General features: G+C 42.5%; 1 protein-coding gene and 1 pseudogene across 1 annotated transcript; both read left to right on the plus strand.

Annotated features, from left to right (window-relative positions):
• Nucleotides 1-235: 235 nt before the first annotated feature.
• Nucleotides 236-12,003, plus strand: LOC139390788 (matrin-3-like). The gene is made up of 17 exons (XM_071138183.1): nucleotides 236-1,521; nucleotides 1,733-1,794; nucleotides 1,948-1,986; nucleotides 3,195-3,271; nucleotides 5,595-5,644; nucleotides 5,753-5,869; nucleotides 6,115-6,240; nucleotides 6,399-6,524; nucleotides 6,617-6,741; nucleotides 6,940-7,942; nucleotides 8,227-8,308; nucleotides 8,428-8,471; nucleotides 8,668-8,811; nucleotides 8,932-9,062; nucleotides 9,268-9,899; nucleotides 11,066-11,187; nucleotides 11,615-12,003. The coding sequence occupies exons 1-17, from the start codon at nucleotides 595-597 to the stop codon at nucleotides 11,645-11,647; spliced, it is 3,840 nt and encodes a 1,279-aa protein (XP_070994284.1). The 5' UTR covers nucleotides 236-594; the 3' UTR covers nucleotides 11,648-12,003.
• Nucleotides 12,004-16,129: 4,126 nt separating this feature from the next.
• Nucleotides 16,130-16,943, plus strand: LOC139390484 (transmembrane protein 216-like; annotated as a pseudogene).
• Nucleotides 16,944-18,060: the final 1,117 nt, after the last annotated feature.

An 18,060-nucleotide genomic window follows, 5' to 3' on the forward strand; every position in this document is an offset into this window, starting at 1 on the left:
CGCTCTGGATAACATGAAAACAGCTCTGCTATGGCAAATAAAATAGTCAGTGAGGTGTTCTCTCATTTGTGTCTGGAAGTAGTTAGCTTGACTGCGGTTGTGAGGTCCGACCGCTCGGTTCAACCCCACTCCTCGGCCAGAGCGTCCAGTGTACGCTCTGAATTTACGAATGGCCAGAGCGCACTCTGGAAAGGCAGATGCATTTTTACGAAAACACACTACTTAAAAAAAAGTGGTTACTTCCGGTTCCGGTTTAGACGCCTGGGAAGCTAGCTAGCTACTTCGATACAGGTTTCAGTAAGATACTTAACGAATTAACGTATATGCCGACATTTTATGTTTGTATGTATTCACAAATTATCTTTAAAAAAAAATGCTAACGTGAGAGGAAGTTAGCTAGTTGACGTTAGCTTTGCTAGCTCAGCCACTGTCCGTTTCAAGTAAATGTAAACAGCAACGTTATGCTTTTAATAATTTCGATGACCTTTCCCAATAGCCTAATATTGAATCCATATTCCCTAGATTGCTTCTTTGACCCATCATCTCTTCCCTGGCAACTTTCTCAACCGAGATTAGATACGTTTACGTTCCAGCATGTCTCACAACTACTCCTACAGACGACCACCACCAGCTAAAGGTCTAAGACCCAGCTCTTTCGACTCTCCAGATCACCTGCACCCTGGAGACCACAGTCAGAATGTTTACAGATCGTCCCAGGAGTCACCATCTCATTCCACAATACCATCCTACCCATACTCCTCATCCAGAGCCTCCGCTGCCACCGAGTCCCCTTACTCCTCCTCACTAAGCCGGTCAGAACCTTACTCCTCACTAAACAGGTCAGACCAAACTCTCCTGAGCAGCTGTGGGCTCAAGCCCAAAGACTTCTCTCTACTAGCCGAGATGCCTGAGGATCTCATCACCGTGGAGAACCTACCACATCTGGTCCTGGAGATCAAGAAGAAGAGGGCGACACAGCAGTCACCATATCCAGCTATGATCTCTTACCCTCCTGCTGCAACATCTCGTGGCTGTGTGTGGGAGCAGGGTGACCGGAGTCATTCTCAACCATTAGACATCCACCCCTCTCTTCCCCCTTCCCAACTTCTTCCCACAGAACAGGCTGAGCCCTGGCAACTAGATCGGCACGGCAACTCGATGCAGTACACATGCTCTCGCCTAGAACCTGTACCTGTCCAAGTTGTGGACTACCACTATGGTAACGAAACTCCCAGAAGTTACCAAACTCCTAGGTCCACTTACAACACGGCCCAAGGAGGAAGCAGCAACACCTGGAAAACCCCCAACTCGTCCCTACCAGCAGTAGATTACAGGTACCCACCACCACCAACTACAGACTACAGACCACGCCCAGACCAAGATGTCCCAGTTGTCACAATCAAGATGGCCACCTCTGGCAACACTCCCACCAAGAATTCTGCTCTTGACTTCCATGGAGAAATCCCCCAAACGTTTCCTCATACTTGCTCTCTCTGTGATATTACCGTGCTCTCTGAAAAGGTATGTAGCTTACTTCCTGTTATTTCTGAGTATTGCATTATCTGGATCTCTGGTAGGTTCATGTGTATGAAAAGGTCCAAAGTGTATCAATCTTACGCCTATTTGTTCCACTGATAATATACAGTTAATGCATAGGCTGTGTTTTAACATGCGTAGCAGTATCTTAAATATGAACAACGAGAGAAAAAATGTGATTTTCTTTTTGTTGCAGTTCTGGTTCACACACGCCAATGGAACTCAACATGCAGATGGACAGCTCACACTTCTTAAAATGTGAGTAATCACATATTCAAGTTGTTTTTCCATGACATTTCAAACGCGTACTGTCAGTATTGATATTGTAATAGGTCTAGCTTAAATCGATTAAGTTCCTAAATTGTCCAGCTTTTTATCATTCCATCTCTTCTTCTTGTGTCTGTGTTTTAGGTATCCTGAGTGGGATTGCCGGATGCAGACCACCAGAAAGTGAGTGCACATCTCTCCTTGTTTACGCTACCGTTCACATCTCTCCGCGTGTACACTACCGTTCACATCTCTCCGCGTGTACGCTACCGTTCACATCTCTCCGCGTGTACACTACCGTTCACATCTCTCCGCGTGTACACTACCGTTCACATCTCTCCGCGTGTACACTACCGTTCACATCTCTCCGCGTGTACACTACCGTTCACATCTCTCCGCGTGTACACTACCGTTCACATCTCTCCGCGTGTACACTACCGTTCACATCTCTCCGCGTGTACGCTACCGTTCACATCTCTCCGCGTGTACGCTACCGTTCAAATCTCTCCGCGTGTACGCTACCGTTCACATCTCTCCTTGTTTACGCTACTGTTCACATCTCTCCGCGTGTACACTACCGTTCACATCTCTCTGCGTGTACACTACCGTTCACATCTCTCCGCGTGTACACTACCGTTCACATCTCTCCTTGTTTACGCTACCGTTCACATCTCTCCGCGTGTACACTACCGTTCACATCTCTCCGCGTGTACACTACCGTTCACATCTCTCCTTGTTTACGCTACCGTTCACATCTCTCCGCGTGTACGCTACCGTTCACATCTCTCCGCGTGTACACTACCGTTCACATCTCTCCTTGTTTACGCTACCGTTCACATCTCTCCGCGTGTACGCTACCGTTCACATCTCTCCGCGTGTACACTACCGTTCACATCTCTCCGCGTGTACAGAAGCAGATTGTTACATTTACACACAGGTTATTCCCCTAACAGGTTATTCCCCTAACAGGTTATTCCCCTAACAGGTTATTCCCCTAACAGCACAATAACTTGCATTACCAGAAACAGTTACAAGCAATACAAAAATAAAAATCCTCCAATAAATGTTTTGAAATGGGCGACAGGGGGACAAGAGTCTCAAGTTTAAGTTTAGTCTGACAACTAGAATGACAAAGGTCTGCAACGCTGTAATTGCTGCAAATGGAGGATTCTTTGATGAAAGCAAAGTTTGAAGGACACAACTATTATTTCAATTAAAAATCATTATTTATAACCTTGTCAATGTCTTGACTATATTTCCTATTCATTTTGCAACTCATTTCATGTCAAAATGTCATTTCTAAGTGACCCCCAAACTTTTGAACGGTAGTGTATGTGCTTTAGTATTAATGTAGAAAAGATCTTAACAACAGGCCTTTTTAATCCCTTCAGTGGTGATGACCACACAAAGAGACCGAACGTTGAAGAGAAGACTGGTGGACCTTCCCATAGGTTGATTAACTACTTGGGTAAACTCACTGCATTAGTGTGCCTATTACGGTGCACTGGGAAATTATTCAGACTTGGATTTTTTCCCCCATGTATTTACCTTACAGCTTTATTCTAAAATTTTAATCCATTTACACACAATACCCCATAATGACAAAGCAAAAACTGTTTGTTTTTATGTTGCTATTTTTATTAGATTTTTTAAATAACATTTACATAAGTATTCAGACCCTTTACTCAATACTTTGTGTAAGCACCTTTGGCAACGATTACAGCCTCGAGTCTTCTTGGGTATGATTCTTCAAGCTTGGCACACCTGTATTTGGCGAGTTTCTCCCATTCTTCTCTGCAGATCCTCTCAATCTCTGTCAGGTTGGATGTGGAGCGACACTGCACGGCTATTTTCAGGTATCCTCTGAGATGTTCGATCAGATTCAAGTCTGGGCTCTGGCTGGGCCACTCAAGGACATTCAGAGACTTATCTTGAAGCCACTCCTGCATTGTCTTGGCTGTGTGCTTAGGGTCATTGTCCTGTTGGAAGGGGAACCTTCGCCCCAGTCTGAGATCCTGAGCTCTCTGGAGCAGGTTTTCATCAAGGATCTCTGTGTACTTTGCTCCGTTCATATTTCCCTCGATCCTGACTTGTCTCCTAAGTCTCTGCAGCTGAAAAACATCCCCACAGCATGATGCTGCCACCACCATGCTTCACCGTAGGGATGGTGCCAGGTTTCCTCCAGATGTTACACTTGGCATTCTTGGAACTTGGAACTCAATGAGTTCAATCTTGGTTTCATCAGACCAGAACATCTTGTTTCTCATGGTCTGAGAGTCCTTAAGGTGCCGTTAGGCAAACTCCAAGCAGGCTGTCGTGCCTTCTACTGAGGAGTGGCTTCCGTCTGGCCACTCTACCATAAAGGCCTGATTGGTGAAGTGCTGCAGAGATGGTGGTCCTTATGGAAGGTTCTCCCATCTCCACAGAGGAACTCTGGAGCTCTGTCAGAATGACCATTGAATTCTTGGTCACCTCCCTGAACAAGGCCCATCTCCCCTGATTGCTCAGTTTGGCCGGGCGACCAGCTCTGGGAAGAGTCTTGGTGGTTCCAAACTTCTTCCATTTAAGAATGATGGCCACTGTGTTCTTTAGGGACCTTCAATGCTGCAGAATGTTTTTGGTACCCTTCCCCAGATCTGTGCCTCGACACTATCCAGTGCTCTGACATGCACTGTCAACTGTGGGACCTTTATATAGAAAGGTGTGTGCCTTTCCAAATCATGTCCAATCAATTGAATTTACCACAGGTGGACTCCAATCAAGTTGTAGAAACATCTCAAGGATGATCAATGGAAACAGGATGCACCTGAACTCCATTTCGAGTCTCAAGGCAAAGGGTATGAATACTTATGTAAATAAGGTTTTTCTGTTTTTTATTTGTTTTCGCTTTGTCATTATGGGGTATTGTGAGGTCATTATGGGGTATTGTGATGTCATTATGGGGGTATTGTGATGTCATTATGGGGGTATTGTGATGTCATTATGGGGTATTGTGTGTAGATTGAGGATTTTTATTTAATCAATTTTAGAATAACAAATGAACAAATGTCACGAATTTGTTCTTAACTGACTTGCCTAGTTAAATAAAGGTCAAATATATATATATATATATAATATATTAAAAAAAAGCAAGCTTACATACAGGGTAACACAGCCCTTATTTTAGGTGAAAATCGCCCATGGGAAATTTAGGTGGAAAAACAATTGGAACCATTTCCCAGTTTGCTTTTTTTTATATATTATATATATATATATATATATATATATATATATATATATATATATTTGACCTTTATTTAACTAGGCAAGTCAGTTAAGAACAAATTCTTATTTTCAGTGACGGCCTAGGAACAGTGGGTTAGTTAACTGCCTGTTCAGGGGCAGAACGACAGGTTTGTACCTTGTCAGCTCAGGGATTTGAACTTGCAACCTTTCGGTTACCGAAAGTCCAACGCTCTAACCACTAGGCTACCCTGGCGACCCCAAGGTTTTATAGGTATTATAACACCTTCCCTGTGGGGCTTTATTGTGTATAGGCCAGTGACAAGACACAACAAAATGTGGAAAAAGTCAAGGGGTGTGAATACTTTCTGAAGGCACCGTATATTTAGCAGACTCTTTTCATACATTTTTCTTATTTTGAATTGAACCCACAACTCTGGCATTGTTAGCGCCATACTCTACTAACTAATCCACACAGGACCATTTGCTGTGATTTATATGTACAATTTTTTTTTTTAATGATTATTATTATAACGTGCCATTAACTTAGCTTTTCTATTGTCCTGTAGGTAAACCGTCAAGTAGCGGCTCTAGAGAAAGCATATACCCTAAGACAAAGGTTAGTACGGTATTGTTGTTCTTTCCTGCTGTTCTGGTGAATTACTTTTTTAATAAAAATTTTAAATTTTTTTCACAATGTCTGTTTACTTGCCTTCTTGTTTTCCAGGGGAGTGGCAAAGTGGTTTGTGCCAAATTTACACCCCGGTGTCTCAACGAAGATCGTTTGAAGGACCTAATTAATCCGTTTGGGGAAGTTGTGAAAATCATCATGTTCCCTGCTTTGGTAAGAAGACTAGTAGCCTATTCATCCTGCCATCTATAGAAATAGCTAATATATGTGTTTTCAATTCCTATGAAATAGGCATTGACTGAATTACAATAATACAAATCTTCTAGTGATTAAAAGGTTGTGATTAAATTGTTGAAAGGATAGAAATAGAATTGCCATCCATCATGACCTCATTGACCAATCGGGATATCCATTCTAGTAGTAATGTTTTTATGGTTCTTGTAACGCTGCATTTTCAGGCTTTTGTGGAGATGGGCTCAACTGACCAGGCCGCCGATATTGTGACATACTACCTCAGTAACCCAGTGATGGTGAAAGGAGGACAAGTCACCTTCTCTGTCTCGTCAACATTTAACTTCCTGCAGGTACATTTTTACAAGATAAATTAATTGGCATCATTATAGTTAAGTTTGTTTAAAAGGGTAATTGTTTAAAAGGGATTTTCTCTAAAACAACCACACACACACACACACACACAGAATATTATTCAATTAATTAAATAAATACATTTACGTCCGTATAGAGTTCCCGGGTGTTGCGTTTTTCCCCGGTGCCTCCTGGTAAAGAGTCTGCCGCGTGGAAGAGACAGTTGCTGGCCGCAGCTAAAAGATTTGGACCTGTGGAGCACTCTCTGTTCTTACCTACGCAGGTATTAAACTGCATTTTGCTTAGAATTATTTTTTTTGTTGGTCTGTGTTATAGTCTATTATAATTTGCTTACAGTGTTCTGTCCTTTCGTAGGCATTTGTGGAAATGACAAATGCACTGGATGCACAGAAGCTGGTTGGATACCATACATCCAAACACCTGAAAATAGATGAGATTCATATTAAAGTGGACTTCTCGTCAGAGTATAATACACTTCCGTAAGTTGATGCGCCCCCCTTGTTGTGCCATTACCTTTTGTTTTCATTGATTATGGCTTCTGAGTTCAGACTGTCAGACACTGTCACCATTATAACCATTGTTATTGAAGGAGAAATAGTTCATTTAGACTCTGTAAAAGCCAGAAACGTGGGAATAAAAGTGTTATATGTGAACTTTCTTTCCATCCCATCATGCAGGACCATATCTGACAGGAAGTCTTCAGACAGGAGCAGGAAGTCTGAAGATAGATCTAAGAGGAAGAGAACCCCAAGCCCCAGAAGGCGGAACCTCGGCCCCAGGAGAGATTCCCCAGTTTCCTCAAAGAGGAGGAGGAGTAGAGAGAGGGATAGCGACCGTCACAAAGAACGAGTGAAATCAAACAGTGGGGGTAAAGGCAGTCCAAGGTCCCCCAGCAAACAGATCTCCAGCCGGAACTCCAGAAGTCCTCGCAGGCCAAGGTCCCCCAGCAAACAGATCTCCGGCCGGAACTCCAGAAGCCCTCGCTCCCATACTAAAGAGAGGGTCTCCAGTGAGATGAAGAACCCAGGTTCTGGTAAAACAGACCCCAAGAAGGACAAGGTATCTCCCACTTCCACTCGCTCACAACCTCCCACCAAGGATAAGACCCCATCCCTGTCCTCCAATGTGATGGAGAAGTCTGAAGAGGCTGTCGACACGACTGACCAGAGCAAGATAACAACTGAGACTCAGGAGGATGGAGCCACGGAGGCCTGTGATATGGACAGTGACATCGAGGGCATGGCCGTGTATGGGGAGGATGGGGAGGAGAACTCTGACATGGGAGAGGAGGAAGAGGAAGAGGGGCAAGTAGGGGAGAAAGAGGGAGAGGTAGTGGAGGGAGAGGAGGAGGAAGAAGTAGTGGAGGTAGAGGAGGAAGAGGTAGAGGAGGAAGAGGTAGAGGAGGAAGGGGTAGAGGAGGAAGAGAGTGAGGAGGAGGGAGAGGTAGGGGAGAAACGGGAAGAGGGGCAAGTAGGGGAGGAAGAGGTAGAGGAGGGAGAGAAACAGCAGGAGAGTGCTGAGGACTTAATCCAAGAGCTTTCAGCTACCAGGTCAGAACAGGGCAAAGCGTTCTCAGCTACCAGGTCAGAACAGGGCAAAGAGCTCTCAGCTACCGGGACAGAACCGGGGGAAAAGAGAGATGGTGAAGACCAGAAAGCAGATGCTTCATATGTTGATGAGGTAAAGTTCATGCTCTGTCAGGTCTTTAACATGTAGTTCATCTATACATGATCTGTCAGGTCTTTAACATGTAGTTCATCTATACATGATCTGTCAGGTCTTTAACATGTAGTTCATCTATACATGATCTGTCAGGTCTTTAACATGTTGTTCAGCTATTTAATAAGTCAAATAACATAGTTACAATTTGTAAAATACAAGGTGTCATGTTTAATACGTGTTGTGTGTTTCAGTAAATCCTAAATCCTTATGTTTAGATGTTTGTTCCCTTCATTGTCGCACAGGAGGAGCATGATTTCCCAGAGGGCCATGAGAACCATATCACTTTGGGTGCCCTAGAGCAGGATTCATCAGCTGATGGCCAAGGTGATTACTACTCAGCACCTAGCTACTGGACCACAGATTACATTCAAACTTCAGCACTTTCAAAGAAAGAGTTAGATTGCTATGAAGGTCATTAATTGTATGTTTATCTTACATTGCAGATAACCAGTCAATAGATGAGCCCAAAAGAAGGTCCAAGAGAAAGGTGAGCAAATTGTATTTTTTAAATTATTATTATTGATGTGTTCTGTGAGTCAGTTAGAATGTGTTTATTGAACCTCGTGATATAAGACTGGTTTAAAGCAAACGATCAAGTCAAGCACCATATATTATCTGGGTTAAGTTAACGATTGTCAATAAGGTTGTCACAACCACACGTGTGTAAAATATATTTATTTCAGCCCTCAGGATGTGATCAGACACCTGGTAGAGTGATCTACGTCAAAAACCTTCCCAGAGGCTGCTATACAGATAGTGACTTCCTGAAGATTGTTAAAGGCTTCGGGAGAGTGCATCGCTATTACCTCCATCGCAATGGTGAAGAAGTATGTTTCTCACAGAAGGAAATCTAAAATGGAGTCGATCCTAATGATGTACTACAAGTCTGATCACATTTGTTGTTTCATTAACCCTGGTCTCTCTCTCCTCTCTCATCAATCTCTCAGGGCTTCATTGAGATGGAGAGGTCTTCTGATGTGACAAAGGCTTTAAGAGAGCTGCGTTATGATAGCTGTAAATTATACGGCCAGAGGGTGATCGTCCTGCGGTCTCAGAAATACAAAAGACTAACAACAGGGTTGGTGTCTGCTCTGCTAAACAGACGTATAACACACGCCGTCCCATCCCGTGTGGGAGCCACTGATAATTGATGTTTCTTTGTCTCTTCTAATAGAAAATATCCCCGTCTGATCATATTTTATGAATTCTGCCTATCTGTCTTAAAGGTAAATGTTTCTAAACTTATAGTTCTGGACTAAAAAGGAATGGTCTTATTTTGTCAGGTGGAAACCTGAATCAGACTATGATTCTAAAAGTGATCAGAAGAAAGATCACAGGAATAGTAGAAGCAGCAGCAGGATAAGGAGACGGATCAGCAGTCACTCAAAGTCAGCAGCTAAGGACAAGGAGACGAAAGAGGAGGACGAGGAGACGAAAGAGGAGGACGAGGAGACGAAAGAGGAGGACGAGGAGACGAAAGAGGAGGACGAGGAGACGAAAGAGGAGGACGAGGAGACGAAAGAGGGGGACGAGGAGACGAAAGAGGAGGACGAGGAGACGAAAGAGGAGGACGAGGAGACGAAAGAGGAGGACGAAGAGACGAAAGAGGAGGACGAGGAGACGAAAGAGGAGGACGAGGAGACGGCACGACAAGTACACTCCGAACAGTGTAGTAAACAATCGTCTGATCCAGCCAAACACTTTCACATGGACAGAGGAGCGTCTAAATTGAATACTGACAAATTCTCCAACAGTGAAGACCAAAACAATGCCCCTGTCTCTGCTGCTGAGGATGAGAAGCGGGCCGGTAGCACCGAGGACAATGTAGAAACCAAGATGGAGGATAATGTGGGAAGAGGACCAGATTACGTGAAGACTGGTATGGAGTCATCATTCCAGCCCAACAACCCAGTGGGTAAGTGTTTTGATGTGATTTATAGCCTCACTGCATTCTCATGGTAGCCTGGTCCCAGATCTATTGTCTCCTTTTATAGCCTGGTCCCAGATCTATTGTCTCCTTTTATAGCCTGGTCCCAGATCTATTGGCTCCTTCTATGGCCTGGTCCCAGATCTATTGTCTCCTTTTATAGCCTGGTCCCAGATCTATTGTCTCCTTTTATGGCCTGGTCCCAGATCTATTGTCTCCTTTTATAGCCTGGTCCCAGATCTATTGGCTCCTTCTATGGCCTGGTCCCAGATCTATTGGCTCCTTTTATAGCCTGGTCCCAGATCTATTGGCTCCTTCTATAGCCTGGTCCCAGATCTATTGTCTCCTTCTATAGCCTGGTCCCAGATCTGTTGTCTCTTCCTATAAGCCTGGTCCCAGATTTGTTGTCTCCTTCTATTGCCTGGTCCCAGATCTGTTGTCTCCTTCTATAGCGTGGTCCCAGATCTATTGTCTTCTTTTATAGCCTGGTCCCAGATCTATTGTCTCCTTTTATAGCCTGGTCCCAGATCTATTGGCTCCTTCTATGGCCTGGTCCCAGATCTATTGTCTCCTTTTATAGCCTGGTCCCAGATCTATTGGCTCCTTCTATAGCCTGGTCCCAGATCTATTGTCTCCTTCTATAGCCTGGTCCCAGATCTGTTGTCTCCTCCTATAAGCCTGGTCCCAGATCTGTTGTCTCTTTCTATAGCCTGGTCCCAGATCTGTTGTCTCCTTCTATAGCGTGGTCCCAGATCTATTGTCTCCTTTTATAGCCTGGTCCCATATCTGAAATCTCCTGCTATAGCCTGGTCCCAGATCTGATATCTCCTGCTATAGCCTGGTCCCAGATCTGATATCTCCTGCTATAGCCTGGTCTGTTTGTGCTCTTGTCAACTGCATGGCATGACAATCCCATAAACAGTTGGCAAGAGAGTAGAAACCAACAGGCACCCTGGCTACTGTCTTGGCCCCTTTCAAGAATAATTACTAAATGACCTTTTTAGACTTGTCTGGACCACTTTCATCACTGAAACAACTTTTATTTGTTTGCTATGAAAACACTACCAAGTACAGCAATTAACCGTAGTAAGAAGCATTGTCTTTATGAAGTACAGTACTATGTTTTCTAACAAATGTTGTTGTTTTTTTTACAGGAAGGGAATTCATTACACCTGTCATGGGCTATTTCTGCAACCTGTGTCAAGTAGTCTATGTCAATGAGGACGAAGCAAAGAACCAACACTGCAGCAGCCTCCGTCACTATCTGAAGTTTATGGTAAGTCACCAGAATCCTGTTGAATCTCATCAGAATCATCTCACTTTTGAGGCGGCAAGTAGCCTAGTGGTTATAGCGTTGGGCCAGTAACCGAAAGGTTGCTGGATCGAATCCCCCGAGTTGACAAGGTAAAAATCACGTCATTGTAAAATAAGAATTTGTTCTTAACTGACTTGGTCTGGTTAAATAAATAAATAAAAACTTAAAAGAGTTTTCTATGCATCTTTACCATAAGCATAGAAACAATGGTTTGCTCACTGCTCTTTACCATATAATGTAAATCACAGGTGATTTGGGTTTGAAAAAAGTAAAGATCATTGCGGGTATTCTTTACATTATTCAACCACCATTTCTGTGCAGTTATTTGCTGTGTACGTTACATGTTTACCTGGACGGTTACTGAGCTGTATGATTTGTTATCTCACAGGAACATTCAGCTAAAGACACAGCCTCTAGCTAAAAGATGTCCATCTCTGGAGGAAGTTGACAAGATGACAGTCTTAGACCCAATTTAACCCAAGGAAGTGTTACAAGCACTTCTGGAGGAGTGTGAAGAATTTGGGATTTTGCCATGTCTTAAACGCTCAGAAGAAAGCCACAGGTTTTACCTAATCCACAAAAGAGGCTCTTTGTGAAACTCATCCTAGAACAATAAATGGGATTGCAGATTATGTTAATCTGTATTGGTTTATATGAACACATGTACAGCACCTACCTATATATATATTGTTATGTTTGTGTTGTAATAGCTCAGATCTACTTCCGGTAACTTGGTTTGTTTGTCCTATGCTTGGAATTAAAGCTATTAGAAAACCCTATCTCGTTTGTTTTCAAGATGAGTTGAAATATAATTTAATTCTAAAATATTATGTTAATTAACATGCATTAATTGTTTGTAATTTTAACATAATTCAAGCACGATAACATCACCACCTATACTGAACAAAAATATGAAGGCAACATGCAACAATTTTACTGAGTTACAGTTCATATAAGGAAATCAGTCGATTTAAATACATTCATTTGGCCCTAATTTATGGATTTCACATGATGGGGGGGGGGTGCAGTCATGGGAAGACATAGGCCAACCCACTTGGGAGCCAAGCCCACCCATTGTGGACCAAGTCCCAACCAATCAGAGTTGGTTTTACCCCACAAAAGGGCTTTATTACAAACATAAATACTTCTGTTTCACCAGCTGTCCAGGTGGCTGGTCTGGGTGTGGCTTTCGTGGTTACTTGTGGTCTGCGGTTGTGAGGCTGGTACTGACAAATTCTCTAAGATGACAGAGGCGGCTTATGGTAGAGAAATTATAATTCAGTTATTCATGTAATAAGGAAATCTCCTTGACCACACCCACAAATTGGGGGGGAAACAAACATTCTTTCCTTTTGACCCCCAGTGTAAAAGAGCCAACTTTGTAGTGGATTTGTTGTTATAAAGAAATAACAAAACATGCCGAAAACCTGCTGTGTTATTCAATGTACATGTAACCAGGTCAAACATCCTGACCTATGGTTTGCAATGCTACCACTTTGGGAAATAGGCTACCACAGTAGCTATGTGTGTGGAAAACATTTCATCACAGAAAATCCATTTAACCTTGTTTAGTTTAGTCAGTTTGTAACTCTACTTACTACTTATAGTTGTGTAGTTAAATTGTTTGTGTTAGCTTAATGTTCTAGTTGGTAGCTAGCTAGCGCTCACTCATGTGGCCGCTAGCACCCTCATGAAAAGGGCATTTTTGAAAAATGTTTTTATTTAACCCTTATTTCCTGGCGCGAGGGAGCCCTACAAGTAACGAGAACGCACGGGAGCAGGCAACGCTGACAAGTAATCTTTAGATATGTTGTACTTTTCTTTAAATATAGTTTAGCAATTGACTAAAACAAACAGACCACAAGAAAATGCATCTTTTGAAAAAGGTCAAGTTTGTGCTGTGAGGCAATGGGGGTAACCACAGGAAATGGGGGTAACCACAGGAAATGGGGGCAACCACAGGAAATGGGGGTAACCACAGGTTGTTTTCCTTTACAGACGGTCTGGGCCGTGACATGCTATGTAATATAAAATTACCAGATTTCTGAAATGAAAAACGGGTCTGGTCACCCTAATGTAATACCAACTGGGACTATGGCGCTACCATGCTAAAACATGCTTTTGGCCACTAGAGTACTCTATAATCTGTGCTAGAGTCCTCTATAATCTGTGCTAGAGTCCTCTATAATCTGTGCTAGAGTCCTCTATAATCTGTGCTAGAGGCCTCTATAATCTGTGCTAGAGGCCTCTATAATATGTGCTAGAGGCCTCTATAATCTGTGCTAGAGTCCTCTAATCTGTGCTAGAGGCCTCTATAATCTGTGCTAGAGTCCTCTATAATCTGTGCTAGAGTCCTCTATAATCTGCGTTAGAGGCCTCTGTAATATGTGCTAGATGCCTCTATAACATGTGCTAGAGGCCTCTATAATCTGTGCTAGAGGCCTCTATAATATGTGCTAGAGGCCTCTATGTGCTAGAGGCCTCTATAATATGTGCTAGAGGCCTCTATAATCTGTGCTAGAGGCCTCTATAATATGTGCTAGAGGCCTCTATAATATGTGCTAGAGGACTCAATAATCTGTGCTAGAGTCCTCTATAATCTGTGCTAGAGTCCTCTATAATCTGTGCTAGAGGCCTCTATGTAGCTCTATGGTAAAACAAACATGGCAGTGTCTGGTGAGTGGGAAATAGTTTTCATAAATGTGTAGACAAGTTGAGAAATGTAAATGTCTATGGTTGTTGTTAATCGTATGTCATAATATGATTTTTGATATTTTTTTGAGCTTTCAAGATAATTGACTGGAGTAGGCTACTGTAAGCACGGGAGAAGTAACGTTATCTACTAGCTAGCTATGCTATCTAGCTAACGTTAGCTAGCTACGGTGACATTATATCATGAACAGCAGCAGCAATGTTGACAAAGATGTTTCTATCTGTGATGTTGATGTTCAAGCAAGTGTGCCAATCAGACATTTTGGAAAAACATCACTGTAAGCCTGTAGATAATTGATATGAAATGGGATGATTTATAAAAAATAATTGTTTAACTGCTGATTTTTGTCTCATTCTTGCAGGAAAACATCCAATTGTATCCTTTTGTTTTTGCTGTAATGTAGAATCTGCATTTAATAGCTATCTAACGTTAACGCCAGCTATGTCTTTAGATAGCTTCTGTAGCAGTTAACCTTCGTGTGCACACCAAAATGGCAATATTATCCTTATAGGGGCTCCCGTGTGGCGCAGCGGTCCAAGACACAGCATCTCAGTGCTAGAGGCTTCATTACAGACCCTGGTTCGATTCCAGGCTGTATCACAACTGGCCGTGATTGGGAGTCCCATAGGGCGGCGCAAAATTGGCCCAGCGTCGTTAGGGTTTGGCCGGGGAAGCGCCATTGTAAATAAGAATATGTTCTTAACTGACTTGCCTAGTTAAATAAAAGTTAAATAAATATATCTTTATTTAACCAGGTAGGCCAGTTGAGAACAAGTTCTCATTTACAACTGCGACCTGACCAAGATAAAGCCAAAAACAACAACACAGAGTTACACATAAACAAACTTGCAGTCAATAACACAATAGAAAAATCTATGTACAGTGTGTGCAAATGTATTAGAGTAAGGAGGTATGCAATAAATAGGACATAGAGGTGAAAATAATTACAATGTAGCATTAACACATAGATGATGATGTGCAAGTAGAGATACTGGGGTGCAAGAGAGTAAGTAATAATTTGGGGATGAGGTAGTTGCGTGTGCTATTTACAGATTGGCTGTGTACAGATACAGTGGTCGAGCTGCTATGACAGCTGATGCTTAAAGTTAGAGAGGGAGATATAAGACTCCAACTTCAGAGAATTATAAGACTCCAACTTCAGAGATTTTTGCAATTCGCACTACATCTGACCGGAGCCCTATGCTTCCTGGTCAAAAGTAATGCACTATAGGGAATAGGGTAACAATTTGGGACACAATATTAGAGACGTCAAAGCCAAGGTTCCTTCCCTGTGGTTGTCCTCATGAGAGCCAGTTTCATCATAGAGCTTGATGGTTTTTGTGACAGCACTTGAAGTGATGTAAAAAAATAAAAAAATCTCCGATTCCGTGTGGCCTTTGAATAGTGTTAGTTTAAACAGTGTGTACACCTCAAACGTTTGCACCTTGTTCTACTGATTTCAACGTGATATAGATGGAAGTTATAAAAACAAAGTTAATTGCATTACATTTGCCGCGTTGTCGACCCACTGGAATCAAAATACAACACTTCAAAATGTAGCTAGGTGTCTTCTATAAGTTATCCACTAACCAGTGATGTACATATTATTCCATGTGGGATTTGAGCTGTTAGTTTTAACAGGACGTGCAACCACGTCTCCCGCGTCGAGCTATTGATTTCAACCTGATAATCGATGCGAGTGATTGACAAAACCGTGTTGCGTTTCTCTTTCTGTTGATGACCCCCGTATCAAAATGCAACATTCCAAAATGTAGCTGACTGTCTTCTGCAGATTGTTCTCTAACCAGTGACGGAAAATGATCTCCTGCTTCCGTGTGGTTTTTGAGTTGTGGTAGTTTCAACAGTGCATTCAACCTGATCCCCCCCCCCCCCCCCCACACACGCTAATCGATACGAGTGATTTATCGTCAAAACAGCAGGGTTTTTGGTGCGTGTGCAATTTATTACTATTGTTGCACATTTGTGTAGATAATACATTTTATGTTTAGATTTTCAATTGAGTTTTAGGAATATAAATGAAACTTTCATAATTAATTTCCAATGGTATTGGACTTAATTAGGTAAAAACTGTTGAATGAGTCAAAAAATGTGCTGTGATTGATTTATGACGAAATAGGCTACCAGAAATCACCAAAACGGCTTTTCCCTGCCTACTCATGTCATAGACCCATGGGTATATCATCTGCCAGCGGGCTACCATTTGCAAGTCTTAGATATGACCTTAACGACACATCTCAGTTGTCCTCCACACCACTGCAGGTCCTGTTCTACGTCAGTGGCTGGTATTTTGCTGCCTGCTTCCTTGCTGAGAGTCTGATGTTTGTTTACAAAGGTTTGTAGTCTACTCAAATGACCACACAAGAGACATAAACTCATGTTTAATCAATCGCTCACTGCCTGATGTTTTTGCAAACCCAGTGTCAGGCCGAAAGCAAAACTATTGATTTCTAAGTATGCCTTTGTATTTCCATCCATACGCTAGTCTCACGTTGGACGTTGGGCTACTACTGGTTTTCCTTGGCCCTGGAGTCCCTCTGAATATTTTACGGTTTGTGTTTTGTTAAGCTGTATTCTGGGCTACCAGTATGCCTCTGCATCATCACATGATGTAGAATGATACATGTGTTAATGAAAATAAGAGTCTTCACATTATGTAGCCTACATTGTGCTTATAATTTCTAATATTTATGGCCTTTATTGCATCTGTTAGGCCTACAGTAGGTGCCAAATAGAACTATGCTATTTGTCCTTCCTTTTTCCGTCCACACTCGTTCCAGGTTGGAAGGGGAACTTAACAGAGCGTTCTGTGGCCATTTAAGTGAGTGTGCTGGTCCTGGTGCCGTGCACAGTGCTGTCTGTGTACTACCTGACGCTGCAGACCTTCGTCCTGCGCCTGGAGTTCATCCTTAATGCTGTGTTACTCTGCTTCTACAGTCTGGAGATGCTGCTGGGAATCATGTCCATATCTGCTTTCTCCAGGTAGGAGAAACATCTCATGGCATAGCCTGGGTACCAGTGTCTTTCTCCAGTAGGAGAAACATGACATGACATAGCCTGGGTACCAGTCTCTTTATCCAGTAGGAGAAACATGACATGACATAGCCTGGGTGCCAGTGTCTTTCTCCAGTAGGATAAACATCACATGACATAGCCTGGCTGCCAGTCTCTTTCTCCAGTAGGATAAACATGACATGACATAGCCTGGGTACCAGTGTCTTTCTGCTCTCTTGACAACTACTTATGGAATTTACATTTAAAGGGTTGACAAGAGAGAAGAAACAAACTGGCATCCAGGCTAGGCATGACGTGCTCTTCTTTCTGGACTGGGGAGATTCCTTGGTTTTAGGCCTTATCAATGGTTGATTATTGATTAATTAACATATTATGCTTTGCTCTTAAACTGCCTTGCATAACGTTTCACTGTAAATCCTATATCAGTGATGCTGGATGTGGCCTTGCATAACGTTTCACTGTAAATCCTATATCAGTGATGCTGGATGTGACCTTGCGCAGCATTTCACTGTAAAGGTTCTATATCAGTGATGCTGGATGTGACCTTGCATAGCGTTTCACTGTAAAGGTTCTATAACAGTGATGCTGGATGTGACCTTGCATAACATTTCACTGTAAAGGTCCTATATCAGTGATGCTGGATGTGACCTTGCGCAGCATTTCACTGTAAAGGTTCTATATCAGTGATGCTGGATGTGACCTTGCATAACATTTCACTGTAAAGGTTCTATAACAGTGATGCTGGATGTGTCCTGATCTGCTCAGTGTTTCATTCTCATCAGTTTTTCCTCCATTTTGCTGGTCAGGTCAAATGTGTACTGAGGAAGAGGAATGCTGCAATGTTCCACATCGTTTCAAGAGGAATGCTGCAATGTTCCACATCGTTTCAAGAGGAATGCTGCAATGTTCCACATCGTTTCAAGAGGAATGCTGCAATGTTCCACATCGTTTCAAGAGGAATTACATTAATTTTTTTTTTTTTTACTGGGATTGTTCTGTGAACATATTTTAATCCCACATGATATTGTTTATGTGTGTTTTTATATGATCTGTTAATAGCCTAGTTTATATTTTTGTAATGATGAAAT

Source organism: Oncorhynchus clarkii, chromosome 31 (assembly GCF_045791955.1).
Source record: "Oncorhynchus clarkii lewisi isolate Uvic-CL-2024 chromosome 31, UVic_Ocla_1.0, whole genome shotgun sequence".
Lineage (NCBI taxonomy): Eukaryota > Metazoa > Chordata > Actinopteri > Salmoniformes > Salmonidae > Oncorhynchus > Oncorhynchus clarkii.

Bases quoted from the DNA above. Each gene is read 5' to 3' on its own strand.
- LOC139390788 (XM_071138183.1), top strand. From the start codon at position 595: ATGTCTCACAACTACTCCTACAGACGACCACCACCAGCTAAAGGTCTA. The intron at 8,472-8,667 runs GTGAGCAAATTG...TATTTATTTCAG, and splicing joins AAAGAAGGTCCAAGAGAAAG to CCCTCAGGATGTGATCAGAC. The intron at 11,188-11,614 runs GTAAGTCACCAG...GTTATCTCACAG, and splicing joins GTCACTATCTGAAGTTTATG to GAACATTCAGCTAAAGACAC.